This window comes from Palaemon carinicauda, chromosome 41 (assembly GCF_036898095.1).
Source record: "Palaemon carinicauda isolate YSFRI2023 chromosome 41, ASM3689809v2, whole genome shotgun sequence".
In the NCBI taxonomy this organism is placed as follows: Eukaryota; Metazoa; Arthropoda; class Malacostraca; order Decapoda; family Palaemonidae; genus Palaemon; species Palaemon carinicauda.
This window is the reverse complement of record NC_090765.1, coordinates 48,198,719-48,222,420: the sequence shown is the minus strand read 5'-3', so window position 1 is coordinate 48,222,420 and position 23,702 is coordinate 48,198,719. Positions and strand designations below refer to the sequence as shown.

The 23,702-nt window shown below is 35.8% G+C and overlaps 1 protein-coding gene across 2 annotated transcripts in view; it reads right to left on the bottom strand.

Moving 5' to 3' along the window:
* Positions 1-6,131: 6,131 nt before the first annotated feature.
* LOC137632594 (RING finger protein 141-like) overlaps positions 6,132-23,702 on the bottom strand; it is a 42,754-nt gene continuing 25,183 nt past the window's right edge. The window contains exons 4-6 of one of the 2 annotated variants that reach the window (XM_068364625.1): positions 21,210-21,291; positions 16,795-17,098; positions 6,132-7,527 (exon numbers count right to left, since the gene is read on the bottom strand). In XM_068364625.1, the coding sequence (XP_068220726.1) occupies positions 7,368-7,527; positions 16,795-17,098; positions 21,210-21,291 (546 nt within the window). In that variant the 3' untranslated portion in view covers positions 6,132-7,367. The remainder of the gene's footprint in view (positions 7,528-16,794; positions 17,099-21,209; positions 21,292-23,702) is intronic. The other variant, XM_068364626.1, reaches the window with a different exon arrangement.

Genomic DNA, 23,702 nt, shown 5'->3' with positions numbered 1-23,702 from the left:
ATATTGGGTATTTAACTGCGGTTACCAATTTCTGTTTTTTTTTCAATATTTGTAAAAATTACTACGTAGTAAGGAATTGCCGTATATTATTCATTTTTTTTTCATGTTTATGTGTTAGAAAGTGTGCCTTGATTGTTGGGCTAACACGTGCATGTCTTTTTTTTTATCTGAGATGTCGTATATTAGAATGTCGGGCATTTTACCGCGAGTGTCCCTTTTTCATTTTTTTTCATTTTTTTGCCAAGTCATTTTTCCGTAAGATATTGCGAAATAGTGTCGTAAAACTTTTGCTTTTTTAGTGTTGGAAAGTGTGTCTAGATGATCTGGCTACCCATGCGTGATTTTGTTTTTGTCAGATACGACGTAGTTATTGGTATATTGGGTATTTAACTGCGGTTGCCAATTTCTGTTTTTTTTTCAATATTTGTAAAAATTTACTACGTAGTAAGGAATTGCCGTATATTATTGATTTTTTTTTCATGTTTATGTGTTAGAAAGTGTGCCTTGATGGTTGGGCTAACACGTGCATGTCTTTTTTTTTATCTGAGATCCCGTATATTAGAATGTTGGGCATTTTTCCGCGAGTGCCCCTTATTATTTGTTTTGCATTTTTTTGCTTAGTCATGTTACCGTAAGGAATTGGCAAGTAGTGTCGCAAAACTTATATTTTTATAGTGTTGGAAAGTGTTTCTAGATGATCTGGCTACCCATGCCTATTTTTTTTTTAGCCAGATATGGCATATATATAAGTATGTGTTCGATTTTCCTGTGATTGCCATTTTTTCGTTTTTTCCCATTTCTTTCAAAATTACTACGTACTAAGGAACTATCACAGAGTAATATTTCATTTATATGTTTATTTGTCGGAAAATATGCCTTGATGGTTTGCCTAGCACGTGGCTGAAATTTTTTTTTTCTGAAATGCCGTATATTAGAATGGCCATTTTTCCACGAGTGCCCCTTTTTATTTGTTTTGCATTTTTTTGCTTAGTCATGTTACCGTAAGGAATTGGCAAGTAGTGTCGCAAAACTTATATTTTTATAGTGTTGGAAAGTGTTTTTAGATGATCTGGCTACCCATGCCTATCTTTTTTTTAGCCAGATATGGCGTATATATAGGTATGTGTTCGATTTTCCGGTGATTGCCATTTTTTCGTTTTTTCTCAATTCTTTCAAAATTACTACGTACTAAGGAACTATCACAGAGTAATGATTCCTCTAGATGTTTATTTGTCGGAAAATTTTGTTTACTTTTTTTTTGATTGAATATCATCAAATTTTTTTAGCTAAAATATTGTTTTACATTTTTTTTTTCGATTTTATTTCCCTTCAAAAAAAATTTTTTGGGTCAGAATTTTAATTTTATAAACGTAAAATAATCGACAATTATCCAGCAACCCACCATACAATTTTTATGTATATCCAATAATAATTAGATTAGTAAATAACACCTTGAAATTGACATACCCTTCCTACATTTCAAGTGGCAGATTAGGGAGTCTGAGTCAGTGTGGTTGGCGGCCATTTTGTGGACATATCCGAAGCGTAAGCTGCCCTATCTATATATATTCTTGTTCCCTATAGAATTTGTGATATTTTGGTATATTTTTACCTGCATAAATATCATATTATATATTAAATATATGTATTTTTTTACGAAATTTCCAAGTACTCAAAAAATTACCTTTAGATATGGCCCCTGATATAAATGTAATTTACAAAATAATGAAGATTTTTTTACATATTTCTATTTTAGGATAACATATGTTTATTCCCTAAAAAAATTAGCCACTTCCTATTTCATTTGGGTACCCAAAAAAATTCATGAAATTTGGACAATTTTTTTTGGCCAAAAAAAGTTACCCTTTTTTTCTCATTTCAGATCTTCACCTCCATGGGTCTGACTTCATCCAAAATACATCAAGATGTGTCCTAAACATTCAAGAATCAATTCCTAAAAGGATTTGTGTATATATGTATAAACTTTTTTTTTATGAATTTTTATGTCAGGTCTTTTTTTTTTTCTACTTAATTTTTTAAAATATTTATAATAAATAGTTTTTCTGCAGATGAGTAGTATTTATCTTTACAGTTGTTTTAAGCATTCATTGAAGTTTTTTTTGGCAAAAGAAAAAAGGAGGTTACTGCAAAAACTGATTTTTCAAGAATTTTTTTTGGCGTCGGGGTCGTTCGCGTCCGAGTATACCCTTAAAGGGGTGTCCGAGGACCGTACCTATCCAGGGTTAAGTAATTTTATTTTGGGTTAGAGTGCTCTTGCTTGAAGGTACACTCTAACACACTATTCTATCTTGTTTCTTAAATTTTTAGTTTATATATGAAATATCTAATTTAATGTTGCTGTTCTTAAAATATTTTATATTGATTGTTACTTCCTCTCTTGTAGTTTATTTCTTTTCCTCACTGGGCTATTTTTCCCCGTTGGAGCCCTTGGGCTTATAGCATCCTTTTCCAACTAAGGTTGTAACTTAGCTTGTAATCATAATAAAATTGTATAACTTTATAGTATATCAAAATTAGTACATTGATGTATTTATTAGCCATAAAATAATTTAATGTCCCATAATTGCTTGTGGAATACTGCACCAAATATGTAGTTCCGAAATCTGGTCACTACTCTTAGTGTTATCAATTAAATCAAATTATACATACGACTCAAATTTCTGAAGGCTATTTGTTCCCACATATACAAACCCTCGTCCTTTAGTAGGAGTATGATTGCAGTGAAGCTTGAAACTTGGCTGTTAAAAGTTATAACGTAGTGTCGGTAGTTACCGTCGGGTGGAGGGAAACCTCTCCCCACCCACTACAGCGGGAAGTCACTCTGACTTTAACTGCCGAAGAGTTCAGATGTACTCTCAATCTCCTTAACTTGGCCAGTTTAATCTTTTTCTCTCCAAAGAGTGATTGCTGTTTATGAAATGGAGAAGCAATGTGCTGGCATGCAGTCCTGTCCTGGAGTTGGTGGCCAAAACTGCGCCACCTTTATGAGCAACGTTGAACCCCCTCCCCTCTTTGTTGTTTTTGCTAGGGGCATGACTGCTTTCAGTCTTCCCCATAAGTCACAGCGGGGTAGTTTAGGGCAAGAGGGGGAAGAAGGGAGGAAAGTGTGACTTCACCCTTAGGGTCTTCCTCAAGGTCTAAGTAGTCTGCTAGTTCTATTGCCTTTCAGGTATGTACCCCTTTAGCCTTTTTTTTTTTCCTCTTGCAGTGGAGGGGGGGGGGGAGGAAAAAATGTAGAACAACCCGGATCTTCGGTATTTGCTATTAGTATGTGAGGCTATGTCACAACTTTGCCATTACCATATTGACCATTTTATCCTTAGCATGTATCAAGTTGTGTCTCGGCTAACAAAATTTTGAAAACTAAGGGGTTTAATCACTTGACGGTTCACATTAGAGATCACTTTGTGAGGTTTTTAATGTCTCCAGGTAAAAGTCATGAATCCTTTATAAGATTATGATGAATGTGGTCTTATCCTGTTCACCCACAGGGACTTGTGGACCAAAATTCATCAACAAAATTGATCAAGTTTAAGTCACATCTGGCAATCGTAATATAACCTGGATCACATGAAGACTACCCCCCGAAGTCTTGGGAACTTCTCTGATCTCAGGTGACCTAAAGGGACTCGTGTAAGTGGACTTCAATCTTAAAAATCTTGTGAAAATGACTGGGAAGACACAAGTCAAACTTTAACAAACTATAAAAATATTTTGCTCTATCAGGGAAGGCCTTATTATGAAGTATAATACAAAAAGCCATACCTCTCTCAAACATCCTGAATGCTGCTATGGGTCCAAGAGAGACCATTCCTAAGTGCAGAATCATTATTTTAAAGGGACATATTGCTAATCCCATTTACTAGAGGTTCGAATCCTTGGAAAAAGAGCTACTTGATTTAGTACAGGAACTCAGATCCTCTTGTGATGGAGTCCTTAGTTGTTGAGTAGCTTAAATCCTTTGATATTTAACAACTTGGATCCTTTGGCATGAAAGGCTTGGATGTTAAAGAGGAATGATTCTATCCCTTGGAAGTGAAATAGCTCAGGTCATTATGAATGGAGGGACAATATTCCTTATAAGTTGAATGGTTTATATCCAATACAGTTGAGCAACTTGTTCCTTAGTAGAACAGCTTGGGTCCTTCAAAGTAGAGTTGCTAGAATCCTGAGAAGTAGAATAGCCAGAATTATTAAGGACTTGGGTCATTTGAAGAATAGTGGCTCAGGTCCTGAGAATTAACATGAATTGGGTCTGAATGGCTGTAGTCAGTGTATTGTACATAGTAAGAATACAAGAAACTACTGTCATATTACTGGGTTAAATTCCTCAAAAATAGATTGTGCGTAAATAATTGGATGTGCCTATTTTTAATGGAGTTGAAGTTTCAACTTACATGAGGTAGGAACATACATAATTGATCTGCAAAGCCATTTATAATCAAATAGATAATGATCAGAAAAACAAGACTCATTTCACACTTGCAAAGAGAAAGGAGATATTTTTCAATAAGTAATATTCCCAAAATGTCAACATAGAAAAAATAAAAAATAAGAATAATGAAAGAGAATGCAAATAAATTAAAATATAAAATCACAGTACTAGATACTAACAATAAATAATTATAAACCTTTATGCATCAGCTACACCCTTTATAGAGGGTTAAGACATGAAACGAATTCTCCCCATTCTCTTTCATACTAACCTCTGTCTTTGTGAACTCTCATCTGAGTGAAGGTCTCAATTTATCACTTTTCTTACAATTTCCTGGGCCTTTGTCCTACCACTTTCATAATTATTATTTTTCTGATGAATGTTCCTCATCCCTTGTCACCATATGTCCAAAGGTATCTCCGTCTTTGAGTTATCAGCTTTCTCTCTGGTTCCTCGGCACCAAATTTCTTCAATGGTTCCTCATACATAATATAATCTCTTTCCACTTAAAAAAGTTTATATTATTTTTATATGTATGAGGAACAGTCAACTAAAGAATAATGAGATACATTTCTGAGTGGGTTATGAAAAGTTATTAAATTCAACATAATTAACTTGTGTTTGACTTATAACCCCCTACTCACCACTGTTCTCAATTAGCCTCTCTTGCTTACACTAGTGAGCTAGCCTATATATGTATCATATTTTCCACTTATTAATAAAATATTATTATACACTTTAATGCACACAAGTTCATATTTAGGAGACAGTGCATGGTCCTAAATAGAAAGGAAGTGATCAAAAACAACAATATATCATAAAATGGAGAGAAAATTTATGAGCGAACACAAATGTATTGTGAATATCTGACGGCTAAGTAAAAATTGGCTTTGTTTATACATGAAATGGCCAAAGTGGGAGCGGCTGGATCCATGCACCTTAGCTCCCTGTGGATGAGTCTGCTACCATGCTTAGCCAGGGAAAGTAAATTTTCTATTACTAAGGTCATAATTTTCCTTCAATTGATGAATAGCAATTAATTCTGGGTAAGAATCAATAGCAACGAATTATGGTAAGAATTACAAAAATAATAAAACCTTTGCCTGCACATATTACAAATGAATAAGTTGTGGATTGTTTGCATTCTGTAAAACGGCGTTACAACAACAATGGTCATAAATTTCAAGAAAGTTGTAAGAGAAGGGGTGTTGAGCAGCTCCTAAAGAATTCAGATGATAGAGACATAGAATGAAAAAGGATGAGGAACAGTAAAATGTTATTTTTATAATAAAATAAATTTTTGAATATACTTACCCGGTGATTATATATTAAAGCTTATATAATCACCGGCTAAGTTTAATATTGAAAAATGTTATTTTTATAATAAAATAAATTTTTGAATATACTTACCCGGTGATTATATAAGCTTTAATATATAATCACCGGCTAAGTTTAATATTGAAAACTAAAGAGTACAGTATGAGATATGGAAGTAGCAGAATGTAAACAAACATGAATAAATCATGGAACAAGGAGGGGGGAGATGAGTACCTAAACTAAATTCGAATATATGTGGAAAGTATACTAAACAAAAGGCAAATAATTTCAGGTCTAGCCCACAAAGGGACAACCAAATTAAATTAGTTTTACCCAGGAGCCAATAAGTTACCTGAAACATACTTCTACAATGATATTAACCACAGCATATCACAGTAACATTACATATTCATGTTTTTTATACAATAAAAGGCATATCTTTAGAATGGAACACTATACTGTACTGCTCAGTGTTTATTACATATTTCAACATCATGCAGTACAGTTCAGATTAAAAGTTACTGAAAGACTAACAATAAAAATATTTGCAAATATATTTGATTATGCAATATATCATAAATATCTAGGATCAAAATCTTTTACCACAGGTATATACTGTACAGTAAGATATATGAAAGGTTGTAAAATTAACATAAGAGAAAACTAAAACTTATTATTTGCTCAATACTCTTAGCATTCATAATGTTAAAACTGCCAATATCAGCTGCAAAACATAAGGTTTGCTAAAGCTTCAGTATTTTCTTTCAAGAATATATTTATTTCTAAATAATCTTGGCGCCTAATGTTTGTCAAACTAAGACTAGACGGAGCTGTTATGAGAAAACAGATTACTATATTTCCTTATCTTTCCTACTTAGAAAATTTATAATCAAAACATCACTGCAGTAACCTTAGAAACATTATATAAAGCTTTCCCCAACCATTCCACTGTTTCTTGACAGCATCCTGACAAAGTTGAAATTTCTTCATGTCTTAAAACTCTTATGACAATAGGATTCTATGTAGAAAGGGAGCATGATTATGCTATCACAATATATCTGACAAAGCTTATCAAAACTTTATCATATGCTAAATTAAACTAAAAGGTTACTATTATTTTTTTTCTATTCATGCACTAGACATTTGTTAAATCCCATGGTTTAAGTCAGCCTTGGAACTCTACTAGCTACTGTATGTATGGTTAAGCCACCTGTAAGTGATGTAAATTGTTGTACACATGAGCTCTGCATGTAATAGTTACATCTAAATATCACTAGATAATGAAACCTATCATCATTCTATAAGTTACAATTCCTAGTCACTTTAAAATGAGTTGAAGTACAATAATTTCGTCTATATTGGAAAAGCATCTTTTTATCTACTCATTAATGATGTTATTCTGAAGAAATTGTTTACATTCACAACGTCCAGTAATTTAATTTTATATATTAAGCACACTTTGGAAATAAAATCAAACTTTCAAATCTGTTCTTATCCTTAACCAGTACTGATTATCCCACATCACAGTGCAGTAGAAAATTAAAACCAATCATCAGACTCCTTTGGCATTCTAAGTAATCTTATCTCGCATCACTCACGGGGGAGACTCGGTTTTGTCGCCAGCCAAACCAATAAGTGCCCTGCGGATTTCATCATTTACTTGGTCATCATCAGGGACCTCTGATAAGACCCAAGTATCATCAGTGCTCTTCAAGGACTCTCTACACACAGGGCAAGTCTTATCTACATCAGTCCTGTGAAAAAAAGTATCAAATGTAACCATGTTTTCAAAATACCATACATAGCAAAAATTAAGTAAAGTACTCTAGGCTTGAAATCATAACAGAGAAAAATTCAAACTTTTTGTTCCCTTTATGTTTTTTTAACTTATGCATTACCACTTACCACATGACAATTACTGAAAGTGAAATAATTCTTTGAAAGAGGAAGAGATTGAATCTGTTTCCCCTTTATGGACTCTTGGAGGGCCAAGTTCACATTAGTTGAAATAAGTGAGAGGGTCCTAATTTGTTGAACAAAATAATAAAAATTTTGTGCTCGTATAATGAACAAGACTTCTTATTTTACTTCAGCAGAACTGTTACTTAGTGGTAAAATACAGTACTGTACCTGTGATATCAGCAAACTAAGTTAGCTAATAATTGCTTAATTAGTTATAGAAAACAGTAAAATTAGTGACAGTAAGTGATATTGGGAGCCAATCACTTGCATATCTTTAGCAACTGATACTAAACTTGAAACGCACATCCAAGAAACCTTGGTAACATGGTTGGTGATGAGATAAAAACATGAAAAATTATTGCTTCCTTTTTCTAAATAATGACACAAAGATGAGTAAGAAATCCCTATTTGCTTTCGGTAAAATATTTTTCTTCCAAGTTTGTCGCAATGTTAATTTCTTGATTTTTATTACTGTACTCAACATTAATTATGAGGTTTTAGCTAATCACTTATGATACCAGAGTGAAATAATAAAATGGGGTTGCAAGTACAGGGTATATAAATAAGGTAAATAAAATTTTATGTTTCCATTTTAGCTATTTACGCTAAAATGGAAAGTCCAAGTGCCAGTGATTTATTATATAATAAGGAATGAAATACAGTAGTATCGAAATAGAAATAATAAGCTGAGAATAATTACAGAACAACAATGAAAGGAAGGAAAATAGAGATGATAATTTTAAAACTAATGTAATGAGAGGGTAAAGGAAAATTATTAAAATAAATAATAGACCTAAAGTTGAATTAAAAAAAAATTTTAACATTAAATTTTCTTTATCATAACTATACAAACCTGAGCCCTTTAAAGTAGGGATATGTCTTCCATGGCACTGAAATGGCCATTAAATTGTTAACATAGTATCTGGTAATGACAAATGGTATGAGGGGTAAACCAAGCTACCTGCCTGTCACAGAATAGCTACTTTTGCCCTTTGTATAGCAAGGAAAAATACACATTAATTTATAATTTTTTTTCGTTTATTCCTACAAGTAAAGAACCCTTCCATCCTTTAAAATTTGGAGAATCACCCACGTGGGAAAAATATCTCCTAGAACCATAGGGGGAAGTTCTTTTTTTTCCCAGACATGTCACCCTTCCTGTTTATAAGGGAGATGAAGGTGAATCCAACAACCTCCTAACAGGTAATCATAAGTATGTAACTTTTAAGGGCTTGGCCAGTACTGGCTTAAAAGGAACCCAGTACTATACTATGGAAAACCTATCTCCCTAAAATGAAGATCACGTTGGCAGTGTCAATCCAGGGACATCAAGAACACTGACCCATTGCCAGGAGGATGGAGTAGTTGCTTCTTGGAATGCTTAGTTTAAAGAAAGGTGCTCTCTTCCAGCATCAGACCTTCGATCAGCTTGTAATGGGTGTGATTGCTGCCTCCCTTTGAGAAGGGAACAAGAAAGATGTAGAAGAGCCAGTCATTCTACCTCTCTTCGAGACTTGGGTTGAATGTTTTACTTTGGACGAGATGTATAGCGAGTTCAGTGAAAGAGCTGGGTATGTTACATAACAGCCACCTTAAGACCCAAGGAAAGGGGTCCAAGTCTAAGGGCCTGTGGTCATGTCAATAAGGTACAAAGAGGCAAAATAGGTCTGAAACCTTCTGCTTTAAGTACACCAGCAAGTAATCCTGAGGGCTACTGATAAGATTAGGTTTGAAGATTATATTTCTATGGTATATCCTATCATATTGAATTCACTGTTCTAGCCTTTACAGGAAAGTCCTTGGGGACCACATATCACCTCCATCAAAATTGGTTAATACTTTGTCAAAACCCCCTTTTTTATCCAACAGGATGAATTATATAAAAAAAATCCTTTTTTTATACGATGGAATAACTGATGAGGGTGCACGAAGGGAAATTAATTTTATCAAAATAAGATATTTTTATTCAATCAAATCCAGTGTATATTTAGCCTACATTCATGTTTTTTTTAATTTCTATAACCCCAGTATTTTGTCTAACAGACAGAAGAGCAGTAGTACAGTACTGATGAATAAGCACCATCTGGACCCTCAGAGCCACAAAAGCAACTGTCTGATTTCTGGATTGCATGGAATATTAACTGCAGGGTCATCAGAACTGTGGTTACATAAATAGTAGGGTCATATGAAAAAAAAAAAAATGACACTATTTGCAGCTACCAGGATAGATAGTCTCGTATTCCTACCATAACAAAACCAGAAGGCAAGGAATCAGGTATACACAACTCAAATAGATTGGTCTTCTAGGACTTCGTCAATAATGGGGAAAAAAGGAGGTGGCCCTCTATCCGAACTGGCAGTGCATGAAGGGGTAGCGAGGCGGAAGAGGAGGAGGAATTTGAAGTTCTTCGTTAAGTGTGGTTTCCAGGCCGATAGCGACAATTGTGCAACGAGGAAAGAAATCCTAGGAACTTCATGAAGAGACACCTCTAGCACCTTTCCAGACGCAGGGTGGCGCTGACAAGAAGGGCAGCGCCCCTCTACTTTAACTTGTCGGCAGTGGGCACCACTCCTCATTTGTGAGGGAATAAACAGCAACAAAAATGCTGTTGTACAATATATCCCTTGCACTAAACAAACTGCTAAAAATTATCTAAAAGAAAACGCAAAAATTAAATGCACAGTTGATGGTGTCACGAGTACGTCAATACTCTATAGGGGCTGAAAACAAAGTGAAGAGCTCAGTGGCCTGTCAGGTGGGAAGGGCTTTTCAGCCACCCAGCAGTAACTATTACCAAATTCTTAAAATTTTAAGAACCGCCTTCCAGCTATGCTGAAAATATACTCGTATTAAATTACAAGGGTTTTTATTCGTTTATGAACAAATGCGCAATTACAGATCTGAGCAAGCCCAGCTGCCAATTAACCCTTTTACCCCCAGGCTATTTGGAAATTTCCAACCCTTAACCCCCAGGGGGTTATTTTTTTCCCAGCACATTTTGCAGTATATTTTTTTTAAATTGCTCTAACAGCCTTAATTTTTGTCAGAGAGAGGTCAGGTTGGTCTCATTCTCTTGGAAAATGCCTGAATTTTATCAATAAATTATCAAAAATATGAAAAAAAAAAATTTTATAGCATTTTTTTGAAAGGACGTACCGGTACGTCCATGGGGGTAAAGGGATGGCTTTTGTGAAACGTACCAGTACGTCCTTTGAGGGTAAAAGGGTTAAGCTATTTTAAGCCTCATAAATGCAGTAATAATAAAAATAACAGGATTTTATATGGAAAAAAATGGATTTTACTATGAAAAAATTCCAGTTACGTGATGGAATGAAAATACTGAGTTCTGGCAAGGAAGACAATAATAATTATCAAGTGTAAGTTGATGTTGACTAAGATAGCCAACAGAGCTCTGAGTTTAGATTTATTAAAGAAATAATTGCTCTTCATTCATATGAACAGGCTTTGAAAAATTACTGGCTTAAAAAAATCACATCAAATAATTCCTACAACATACATTACATTTTTGATATACCATATAACACAATACACTGAAATATGTATTATAACATTCTCATGGAACATTCTTCCAATTGACATAACTACAAAAATAGGATACAGCAAAGGATGCAGATATAAAACTGGTGATACTTTGCAAATCAGAAGCATATGCAATAAAGTATAATAGCATGCTATAAAAAGGATCGAAGCATAAAAAAAGCATTACAAGCATGCAAGCAGATTCAGTATCCCAATTAACACAAGGCTATTCCATTTCATAAATCGTACTTTTAGATGAATAGCATTAGAAAAGGTTTCCCAAGGTTAAGAATACCTTACCTTAAATATTAGACTTATAGGGGGAAATACAGTTCTGAATTAAGGCGAAATACTGTACGTACAGTAGTGTCTATATTTTCCACATATCATCCTGTAACATTATTTCATGTTTAGTAAAGTTGCGTACAAGATAGTACAGTCTGGAACTATAAAAATGCAATGGATGGTCAGAATTATGAAAAATCCTATGCAACATACATAGCAAACTAACTGAACGATGGTGCCAGAGATCAATATCCAGTTCAAGATTAAGAAATTTATTAGACCAAGTTTTTGTCAAATAAATTAAATGAGGACCAGATAGGAGAACAATACTTGGAACAGAGTAGAACGAAAAAATCAAACTTCTTTAGAATAGATTGATCACCAAAAATCTTGAAAGGCTTTCTCAATAAGCCAATTTTTTGTGCAATTGAAGAAGAAACAGACCGAATGTGTTTTTCAAAAGAAAATTTGTAATCAAGAATCACAACTAAAATCTTAAAGGAGTTGTATAGTTAAAGAAACATTATTAATTAAGAGACCTTGATATTTAGTCACTGTTCTTAACCTACTTACAATCATACTCTGAGTTTTGTTAGGGTTCAACTTCATGCCCCATAATTTGCACCATACACTAACTTTAGCTAGTTCTCTATTAAGGGATTCAGCAACCCCAGATCTACATTCAGGAGATGGAATTGATGCAATGAGAGTAGTATCATCTGCATATGCAATGAGCTTGTTCTATAGGCCAAATCACATATCATGTGTATACAGTATGAAAAAAAATGGGTCGAGAACAGCAGTTATCACATTTCTATACTCATTATGGTGCCCATCGCCATCTCATTGCTATCTATTAAGTGTGCTTAAAAATTCAATAATGATGCTAAGAAAAACCCACTTACTTGAAACTGTTTAAGTTTGAAAACAACGGACTCATGACTAACATGGTCAAAGGCAGCACTAAAATCAAGGCCAATTATATGAACTTCCTTTGGAAATTGTAAGAAAGGCATCACATGCTTCAGGGCCTTTGCAAAAGCCAGATTGCAAATACGGGAACAGTTTAGTAACTTCAGGATACTATTATGTAGTTGTCATGGGTGACTTAAATGCTAGAGTGGGCGCTGGAGAGGTAGAAGGTGTCATTGGGAAGTACAGTATGGCGTACTAGGTGAAAATGAGTGGTGAGAGACTGGTAGATATGTGTGTTAAGCAAGAGATGGTGATAAGTTCTATTTTTTTCAAAAAGAAAGATAAAAATAAGTATACATGGGTAAGAGTAGCAAATGGAAGAGTGGTAGAAAAGGCGTTAATGGATTATGTGTTGATAGCTAAAAGAATGTTTGGAAGATTGAAAGACGTGCTCGTGTTTAGGTGTATGGCTAACGGTATGTCTGATCATTTTTTGGTGGAAGGAAAATTAGTTGTAGCAAAAGAGTGGGGGAATAAAGTAGGTGGATGTAAAAAGGAGCTAGTGAGGGTTGAAGAACTAATAAAACCGGGGGTAAAAAGTAAATATCAAGAAAAGTTGAAAATGGCATATGACGAAGTGAAAGTAAGAGAAACTGGAAATTTAGAGGAGGAGTGGAAGTTAGTAAAAGAAAATTTTGTAGGGATTGCAAGTAATGTATGTGGCAAGAAGTTTGTTGGAGGCAGCATGAGGAAGGGCAGTGAATGGTGGAATGAAGGAGTGAAGGTAAAAGTGGAAGAGAAAAAGAGGGCTTTTGAAGAATGGCTGCAGAGTAATAGTGTAGAGAAGTATAAAAGATATAGAGAGAAAAATGTGGACGTAAAGCGCAAGGTAAGGGAGGCAAAAAGGGCAGCTGACCTGAGGTAGGGTCAGGGATTGGGTTATTCATATGAAGAGAATAAGAAGTTTTGGAAAGAAGTGAAGAGAGTAAGGAAGGCTGGTTCAAGAATTGAAGACAGTGAAAGATGGAAATGGGTTGTTAAAAGGAGAGGAGGCAAGGAAAAGGTGGGCGGAGTATTTTGAAAGTTTACTGAATGTTGAGGATAATAGGGAGGCAGATATAATTGCTGTTGCAGGTGTTGAGGTGCCAGTGATGGGAGATGAGAATGAGAGAGAGATTACGAGAGAGGAAGCGAGGAGAGCACTAGATGGAATGAGAGTAGGAAAAGCATCTGGTATGGATGGTGTGAGAGCTGAGATGTTGAAGGAAGGGGGTGTGACTGTACTTGTAAGGTTGGTGAGATTGTTTAATGTGTGTTTTGTGTTGTCAATGGTACCAGTGGATTGGGTTTGTGCGTGTATTGTACCACTATACAAGGGTAAGGGAGATGTGCATGAGTGTTGTAATTCAACGGGTATTAGTTTGTTGAGTGTAGTTGGAAAAGTGTATGGTAGAGTACTGATTAATAGGATTAACGATAAAACAGAGAATGCAATCTTAGAAGTACAGGGTGGTTTTAGAAGAGGTAGGGGTTGCATGAACCAGATTTTTACAGTTAGGCAGATATGCGAGAAATACTTAGCAAAAGGTAAGGAGGTGTATGTTGCGTTTATGGATCTGGAGAAAGCATATGATAGAGTTGATAGGGAAGCAATATGGAATGTGATGAGGTTATATGGAGTTGGTGGAAGGTTGTTGCAAGCAGTGAAAAGTTTCTACAAAGGTAGTAAAGCATGTGTTAGGATAGGAAATGAAGTGAGCGATTGGTTTCCGGTGAGAGTGGGGCTGAGACAGGGATGTGTGATGTCACCGTGGTTGTTTAATTTGTATGTTGAGGGAGTGGTAAGAGAGGTGAATGCTCGAGTGCTTGTACGAGGATTGAAACTGGTAGACGAGAATGACCATGAATGGGAGGTAAATCAGTTGTTTGCGGATGATACTGTACTGGTTGCAGACGCGGAAGAGAAGCTTGGCCGATTAGTGACAGAATTTGGAAGGGTGTGTGAGAGAAGGAAGTTGAGAGTTAATGTGGGTAAGAGTAAGGTTATGTGATGTACGAGAAGGGAAGGTGGTGCGAGGTTGAATGTCATGTTGAATGGAGAGTTAATTGAGGAGGTGGATCAGTTTAAGTACTTGGGGTCTGTTGTTGCAGCAAATGGTGGAGTGGAAGCAGATGTACGTCAGTGAGTGAATGAAGGATGAAAGTGTTGGGGGCAGTTAAGGGAGTAGTAAAAAATAGAGGGTTGGGCATGAATGTAAAGAGTTCTGTAAGAGAAAGTGGTTGTACCAACTGTGTTGTATGGATCGGAGTTGTGGAGAATGAAAGTGACAGAGACAGAAATTGAATGTGTTTGAGATGAAGTGTCAAAGGAGTATGGCTGGTGTATCTCGAGTAGATAGGGTTAGGAACGAAGTAGTGAGGGTGAGAACGGGTGTAAGAAAGGAGGTAGCAGCTAGAGTGGATATGAATGTGTTGAGGTGGTTTGGCCATGTTGAGAGAATGGAAAATGGCTGTCTGCTAAAGAAGGTGATGAATGCAAGAGTTGATGGGAGAAGTACAAGAGGAAGGCCAAGGTTTGGGTGGATGGATGGAGTGAAGGAAACTCTGGGTGATAGGAGGATAGATGTGAGAGAGGCAAAAGAGCGTGCTAGAAATAGGAATGAAAGGCGAGCAATTGTGACGCAGTTACGGTAGGCTCTGCTGCTTCCTCCGGTGCCTTGGATGACCGCGGAGGTAGCAGCAGTAGGGGATTCAGCATTATGAAGCTTCAACTGTGGTGGATAATGTGGGAGGGTGGGCTGTGGCACCCTAGTAGTACCAGCCGAACTCGGTTGAGTCCTATTTTCATCATGCATTTTCTATTACCAAATACTATATAAACTTATACAGTACTCTAAATCTTCAAAGCCTCTTTTAATTATTTTCATTGGTAGTATATTTATCCAGTATGGATATGATATGACCCGACACTTTGTGCAGCACAGTTTGCCGGTGTTGGTTATAAGTTATTGTGTATTTTTTTTTTTTTATTACTGTTTCACTCTTAGTCCTAATATGTATCATTATACCTGACATTATCATGTAATCACTACAGCAATATAAAATTAACAGTACTATACTTCTGTTAAACTCAGCAGTTTAGTATATTCCAAAACATTAAAAGGCGAGAGAGAGTGAGAATGAGATAGTGTAGGGATACTAATACTGCTATACTTAATGCAGTGAGAAAAAGCCAATAAGGGAGATCACCTGGTTTTAAACAGATTCCTCCACTAATCACCTTCTTTCTGAAACCGTCCTCTACCTTCTTACTCTCTGTCTCTCTTTATCTCTCCCTGTTTCTATATAAATTGGTATATTTACTAAATTGTATACAAACTTATTCAAACTTTTCTACCACACCACCATTACAAGGTGTTTTCTTTGTATAGGTTTCCCCCATCCTAAATGTGTCATATGAAAGGGGGCCCTCGCACTCTCATATGCTAGACGTTGCCCCTACACACACTGTGACACACCCACACATTCTCATGATGGACTGTTCCTATGCTTTAAGCTTGCCATATGGCCACCTTCAAAGCCAAACTAAGGCAGATATATGCAATGTGAACTTACACTTCTTTGCATAAAAGGAAAATATAGAGAAATAATTTTGAAGAGTAAAAAAAGAGAGAGACAGAGTAAGGGGGAGGGTTGAAGAGTGGGCTGGTGATTTGTGGACATCAGTGTGGAATCTGTTTCAAACAAAGAGCCTTCCCCTATCAGCCCTTTCTCACTGCATTGAGTACAGTATAGTATTGTATAAGATTCTAATGACTGTAATATATTACTACTCTATTGCAGTACAGTGCATTCACTCTTGTAATGAATTTTACATTTAAAGTATAATTACAGTTCTTAAGTTAATATTCAAACAAAAATCCTTAGATTTTAAGTTGCCTGTTATCCGTGTAATTGTGCAACCACACTGGGACGGGGTCGTGGAAATTTGTTGTTTGCTTCTCAGAACATAATGACCACAGGTAAGGAGATTTTACTGTCTTTTAATTGACATCAGCATCAATATCCACTGCAATTGATGACTGATAACTTACAATCATTCATTGATTTTTTTTTAATTTATTATATGAAAACTGAATTACTTTCTTGCGCTCAGAAATATTTATATCAAATCTAGAAATCGAAGTACTTAGTGGCCAGTAGTTCTAAAGATAGAAGAGTGATTTCAGTGAATTTTACAAAGGTGTTAATTGGGACTACTGGTAAGCAGTGTCAAAGCAACTGCTAAAGCTCAATGCAAAGGCATTCAACTGCTTACATGGAGAGCACAACATTGTTGGAAGTACATTCTTCAGATGGATTAGCATATTCCCACCATTGTTCGATGCAAGGCAGACAGTAAGCATGGGCACACGGAAGAATCACATCAGGCCGACGCTCCAGGCAGATGACACACTCTTCTAGATTGGTCCCACATGTCCCTGTTGCTCCATGGCTCTCGATTCCAGGCTGATTCAAATGAGTTCTGGAAGAAGTAGATAACTCCTGCATACGCCCCAAAACCATGGAAGCAGCCATTGTGGGGGGGACAGGAACATTACTTGGAATGGCACCCCTATCATCTGAAAGAAATAAAATACTAATCTATATAACAATCAAAATTTGAACTCTAGTAGCTTCATACTATATAATATAAATCAAATCTTTATTCAAAATTTAAATCTGAGCTACTTTTAATGAACATAACCAAACCAACTTGAGTTTAAATCTAGATTTCTAATACAATAAAAAGTAAAATGCAAATTTTCATAATCAAATTCATAATTCTAATACTTAATCAATATGCATATACTGTATGTTTCAAATACAAGCTTAAACTTCAAAGAAAAGTGTAAAAATCCCAAATTCTTAAAGTGATTTATATTTTTCCTAAATATACAAGTCTGAGTCCTTTCATAGAAGTATGACTTTAGCAAAGCAGGAATAACCATTACAATTTGACAAGGTAGTTATAACTAGCAACGGGTAGCGGAGAAGCCCCACCGTTTCAGTAAGCAAGACTAGCATTTTTTACCTTTAGGCCTTGGACTTGCTGCGCAGTTGAGAAGGGAACTGTAACTTGAAGGATTGAGGTTTATATAGTTGGTAAAAATACAAATTTCCTTCAAGATTTGTGATTTGTTCCTACATGAAGACAAACCACTGTCCTTAATAGGAGACTTATCCTTACGAAAGAGGAAGTTTCTATGAACAAGCATTTTGGGATGGGTCAATTACCTGGCAATTGTCAGAGCACTTATTCCTGTAGAGGAACAAAGGTGATGACTACAACAACTATCTTACAATGTGCGTATACGGATGCCACAGGCTTTTGGTTAGCCCTGTACTGAGAAAATGGTACTTGGTCACAAGAGAACCTATACCATCATAAGGAATATGTCAGAATGTTTTTGTAGCTATTAACTCTTGTTATCCGCTTGTTTGGTATTCCCTTGCAATATTGCAGATTTATAAATATATTAATGTAAATCTATACTACGGACTCCTCTTTATATTACCGGTTTCTGAGGGCAGATAAGTTTCATATTTTAATTGTTAAAAATCATATTTGGAACTAAAAATTAAAAATGTAAAGCATAGTAATACAATATATACTCGTGTAACTTGCGATCTAACATATTGAGACCCTCCAATTCTCTTTTAGCAAGGGAAAAAACATCTTTTGGTAGTTTCCCTTAATCAGCTGATTTGGAAAGCGTAGCTGTAGTCTCACATTACAAACGTAAACAATGGAAAAGACGTACATTCATTATGTTTTTATTTCATAATATGACACCAACATGTGCATGCCAGCTAGTACATTCCTCTTGCCTGGAATGTATTTGGCTGACAACTCTACACTGTGGAACAATGCCCAGATGTGCATCTGCTTCATTAGTTTGCAAAGGGGGGGGGGTTCAGAAATGTGCTCCCTTTCTTGTTGAAATAAGCCATTAAAGTGGTGTTGTGGATCTTCAACACTACTAAGTGCAGTCTCAAAAATTCTTGGAATGCTTGCTGTGCTAGAAAGGTTACTTGCATTTCTAGGATGTTGATGTGCAGAGGCCTACTTCTTCTGACCAGACTCTTTTGAGAACAGTTGCATGTCTGGTGGTAGGGAGTCCAGTGAGATTCCTCACTACTGGAACCTATAGGCAAGGGTAATCCCTAGAGACTGACCAATGATCCTTCAAAAACCACTGAAGAGATCTCTAATGAAGGCACCCGATAGTAATGAGCCTCTCCACCAAGTTAAGGTTGCCATGAAGACTCTGCCAGCGCCGAGATGGGAGTACATTCTTGGAAAAGAACGGTCACACTATCTCCTTGAGCTTGCTGATGTGATCATCCGATGGAAAGACCCTCGCTGCTGTCATGTATTTCACCATGCCCAAGTACAGGTAGTCGCCGACTTACGACGGAGATAGGGACCGAGAGGCTCATCGTAAGTCGATTTCAGCGTATGTCGAACTAAAAAAGTGAAGTTTCCATAGATTTATCAAGCTGTGTTATGATTTGGCAATCATCCAAGTCATATTTTATCAATATTTTCTTACTGCATATCATTATTGAATTTTCTTGTTCCATAGTATATCTTATGATCTAATAAATCCCTATTGTATTATATTTTTCAATTTCGGAAAAATTTTTGCAGTCAACAATTACCAACTTTTTTGTTTACCTTTGGTTGTGATCAGCTGTGCTGTTGATCTGACGGTCCCTCATTGCACATACAAATGGCGTATTGTTTATATAATTACGTAATTTATTTGAAATATATTCATGATGAATATTATATACAGCACCAGAATGTTACATGATATCATAGTTTTCATATACTTCGTTTATAGCTATTATTTTTAACCGTACAAATATGTTCTCTCTTTTTCTGTGTGTGTACGTGCGTTCGTACGGCTAGTTCATTTTTAAAGCTTTACACAGTATTTAAATTTATTTTATTATTAAGCCTTCATATTTCACTATAACTTATAGTGTTTAATAGTGGTTTAATGAAGCATGTTTAAGTGCTATTTTTCAATTTCGGGAGCATTTCAATATTTAACAATTACTTTGGTTTTACTATCGTTAGCGATCAGCTGATCTCCAGGTCACGCTACTGTACTGCACACACAGCATTGTTTATGTAATTCTCTCTCTTTCTATATAATTTGAAACTGAGGTTGACTTACCTAAGGGATGTCACCACATAATGCTGGAGCTTTTTCTACCGGCACTGACAACCCTTCATAGTCCTTTTGGGCCTGATGATAACATGGGGTAGGATCACCACTAGGGTCATTTCCACCTTGCCCTTAATCACAGATATCATCCTAGGGGAGACACTGGCATTTTTAATACTCGGATGAGGTAGCCTTAGCTACCAGTTTCCTTAACAAAGCCACATAGGGCCTACCTAAAAGACCCTAGTAAGCCCAAGCCTTCCTTAGGCCAAACTCGTCAGTAGCAGTCTGTACAGCAGCAGAAAGTTTTGCTACCTCTGATGGGATATGGCAACCACTGGGAAAACCCCAAATACCCACCAGAACCTGAAAAATACGCTGATGTAGATCCAAGGTCTCCTCACTCCTGCCGCATAATTCCTAGGACCGGGCCAGGGGCATATGCACAAAAGCAGTGGTAGCAGTCATACTTGATGAGGGAAAGAAAGAGGTGAAAGACTTCCTCAGTGCCTTCTTGGGCGTAGCCAAAACAGACACCGGAGAAGGCTTAGCTCACTTTTTCTCATACAATGCATTTGCCTTCCATCACACAGTGGGCCACAACCTACACTCAGCACATGGGGATGATTGCAAACAATCATACCCTCTACAAGACATAAAGAGAGTGTGTGGATCTAAAGCCAGTTTTTGCATAAACTGGCTGCAGTGTCCATCTTTTCCCCCACCAAATACGAATCTCTTGCAAACAGCAGCAGCAGCCAAAATTCAATTTCTGCAAAAAGAAAAAGATCAAAACCTTGACATAAATAGAGAGTGTGGATCTACAGCCAGTTTTTCCATAAACTGGCTGAAGTGGCCATCTTTTCCCCACCAAATACGAATCTCTTGCAAACAACAGCAGCCAACATTCACTTTCTGCAAAAAGAAAAAGATCAAAGACTTTGGTTAAGGCACAACAGTATGTCCGTCCTCCTTATGGCTAAAAACAAAAGTGAAGAGCTTCTGACAGGTGGGGGGACTACTCTCTCGGACTCACCGCCTGTCATTAGCAACTTTGTTAAATTCAACTGCCATTCCAGCTCTGCTGAAGGCATTTCCTTATTCCAAAGGACGAAAGCTTTGAATATGCGTAGGAATAAAATAATAATCTCTCAGGTCAGGACAAGAATTGAACCAGAGATTAGACATTTACTATAAAATACTGTACATACAAATTACTAATTGATCATCACATTCCCATTTTGTATTCATAAGAAAATATAGTAGCGAAAAAAATAATGAAAAAAAAGGAACGATAATAAATGTATTCATATACAATTGAAATAGAGTATTATGAACAGAGATGATAATGGTGACAAAAATTATAAATAAATACATTACAAGTAGCAATAGTAAGACACTCAGCTAATGGAATCATTAAAAAAAACAGAAAACCAAAAGATAAATAAGTAAAATAGTATGACCATGCTACAAGAATATCTTACATTTATTGTCTCCTGACCAATTTTCTTACCTACACAAACATTTGTAGCCTCTAGACCCTCTACTCCTCCAAGGGATCCACCAGTGCATTCGTAAGTTATACGCCGGAACACCTAGAATATCAAGTAAAATACTTTAGCTATATAAAAAAAATGCGTGACCCCCCCTAACATAAGGAAAAGATTCAATCCGTTACTGTACTTACAAAATAATATTAATTTTGTATTCACTTTATGCACACTGCAATTTTTTCAAAACTCTATGGTTCCTTTCTGTATTTCATGATGTGGAGAAATTAATTTAAAAATTATTTTTCATCGAGTGCAAATAAGCTCTCCAGGAAGTTGTCTTTCTTGTCTCTATCTACCATACCTTCCATTCCTATCATGGTATTCTCTTCTCCACTGTAATACTATCACAGCCTTTGTGACGTTATACAATAGCTCTACTTTTAATTCCAATACAAGCCTTGCATTCTTCTTAAAATTAAGTTCTCAAATTTTTCCAGGCTTTACATAGCATAAACGTATAACAGGTCCCTGCCATTGGTCACAGTGTAGTGTTTATGTGTAGGAAAGAATGATCCTCACTCCCATTTCCTCTTCTTTAAAGTTATGTCAGCTGTTAGTTAACAGCTTTGATTAGTAATCAAAGGCTAAAGTTTAGCAACACCTTTACTTGTTATGTTGTGTGCCTTTAGTTCCGAGGAATCCAGAGAAGACTGGAATCACTAGGCTAACTTCTTAAGTTTTGCATAGGGGTCCTATTTTCTTCCTGTATTATCTTCGTTATTAGCCAGGTAGTATGTGATCGTGTCCAACCTTTATTATGGTGTGAATATTTAATCAATATTATTTGATAAACCTTCAGGAGGCTAAAGCTTCATGTTTTGATAGGATGTGAGCCGCCTCAATTGGAATTATACCTTGTGTACTTTTCTCGGCTACTAGATGAGCTATCGTAAGTCTTCCAAATGAGTTCCTTGCCTAGAGATGAGTAAGGTATATGGACACTTATTTTAGTAAGATATACAAATAAATAATTAAGATAAGTTTTCAATTCTTTTTGTTTTAATTTGTTTCTAAATATTCATGAAGACAACTTATTTTTGCAGTTTCCACGATTTTATAGACAAATTACCTAAATTTACCTTGTGTGCAAAAATTTTTTCCATTCAGTTAAGTGAGTGTAAACAAAGAAAATACTTGAATACAGGTCCCATTTAGTGCAAAACCATTACCCTATCAATTCATTCTATAGATCATTCAATGGTATAACCTCATTTGTGAATAATGTAGTTAAATTTCTTTGTCATTAGAGAATAAACAAGAGGAAATCTTTGAATAAAGGAGTTTCAATGAGGAATTCACTGGAAATTATGACATTTGCAGAGTTTTTAGTAGAAATTTAGGCTTAACTTTGATTATGATTTGTTTAGATATGAATAATCATATAAGGTGATTACAAAGTATTCTGAGAAATTACTAAAGTTGCATCAATCTAGCCTAGGTATCGATCTCGTTACAACGATGAATTCAGTTCAGATAATTCATCTTATTGTATTTTCTTTTAAACAAAAGCAAGTAATGTAAAGAATGAGACTATCCCTTGATGAACAGAATTTCTTTGGTCATGAAATACTTTGCTTTAAATGTCTATCAGTTGAGATGTTTAAGAATAACATACTGAACTATATACACTATTACTGTGCCTTTTGTGTGTGCAATTAGTTTTCAAAGTAGGTGTACATAAAAAAAAAAAAAATCAGGCATAGATCCTTCTCTGGTAACCTCTATTATTTATTATTATTTTCTTACATGAGGGGACAGACGAAAGCCATTAGGTATTTTGTATAAGGGGAAATGGTTGAAAGCTTTTGAAAAAGGAAAATGAAAAATGAAAGTGATAGAGTATGTAGGATTTGAATATGGGAAATAATCGAAAGATTTTGAAAAAGGAAAATGTAAAATGACAGTGATAGGATAAATAGGATTTGAGGTTCAGAGAGATACATGCCTGTACAGATAGGTTAATTATGGGTATATAGTGTTATGTACATACTACTGTAAATACTAAGCCAGACAGGACCAGCTGAAATATGTGCAATAGCAGCGCATTGAATGGGCACAGTGGCAGGCGGGATTATTGCATTCGCAATTTGTGTTCCAGAGGGCTATAATTGCCTCCTAGTGTGACAATCAAGGAAGCTCTACATACAGGGGGGCATCAATTCAGCCTTCCACCACCACAGTGACATCATCACGTAAGTATATCATAATCCTCATACGAGAAAGGACCCAAAAAACCTTCAAGGCTTCCCATCAGGCCAGGAGGGAATGTTGCCATGTAGACATTTCACCTAATTTCCATGCCAGTTAAATTGCTTAATGTTATTTCTATTTTTCATTGTGAATTATTAATTTGTATGCATTTGTGATGTTAGGGATTATAAACTATTCAATATTTACCATTACGAACCTTTGAAAATGAGTGAATGTATGTATTTATGAACAAAAGGAATGCG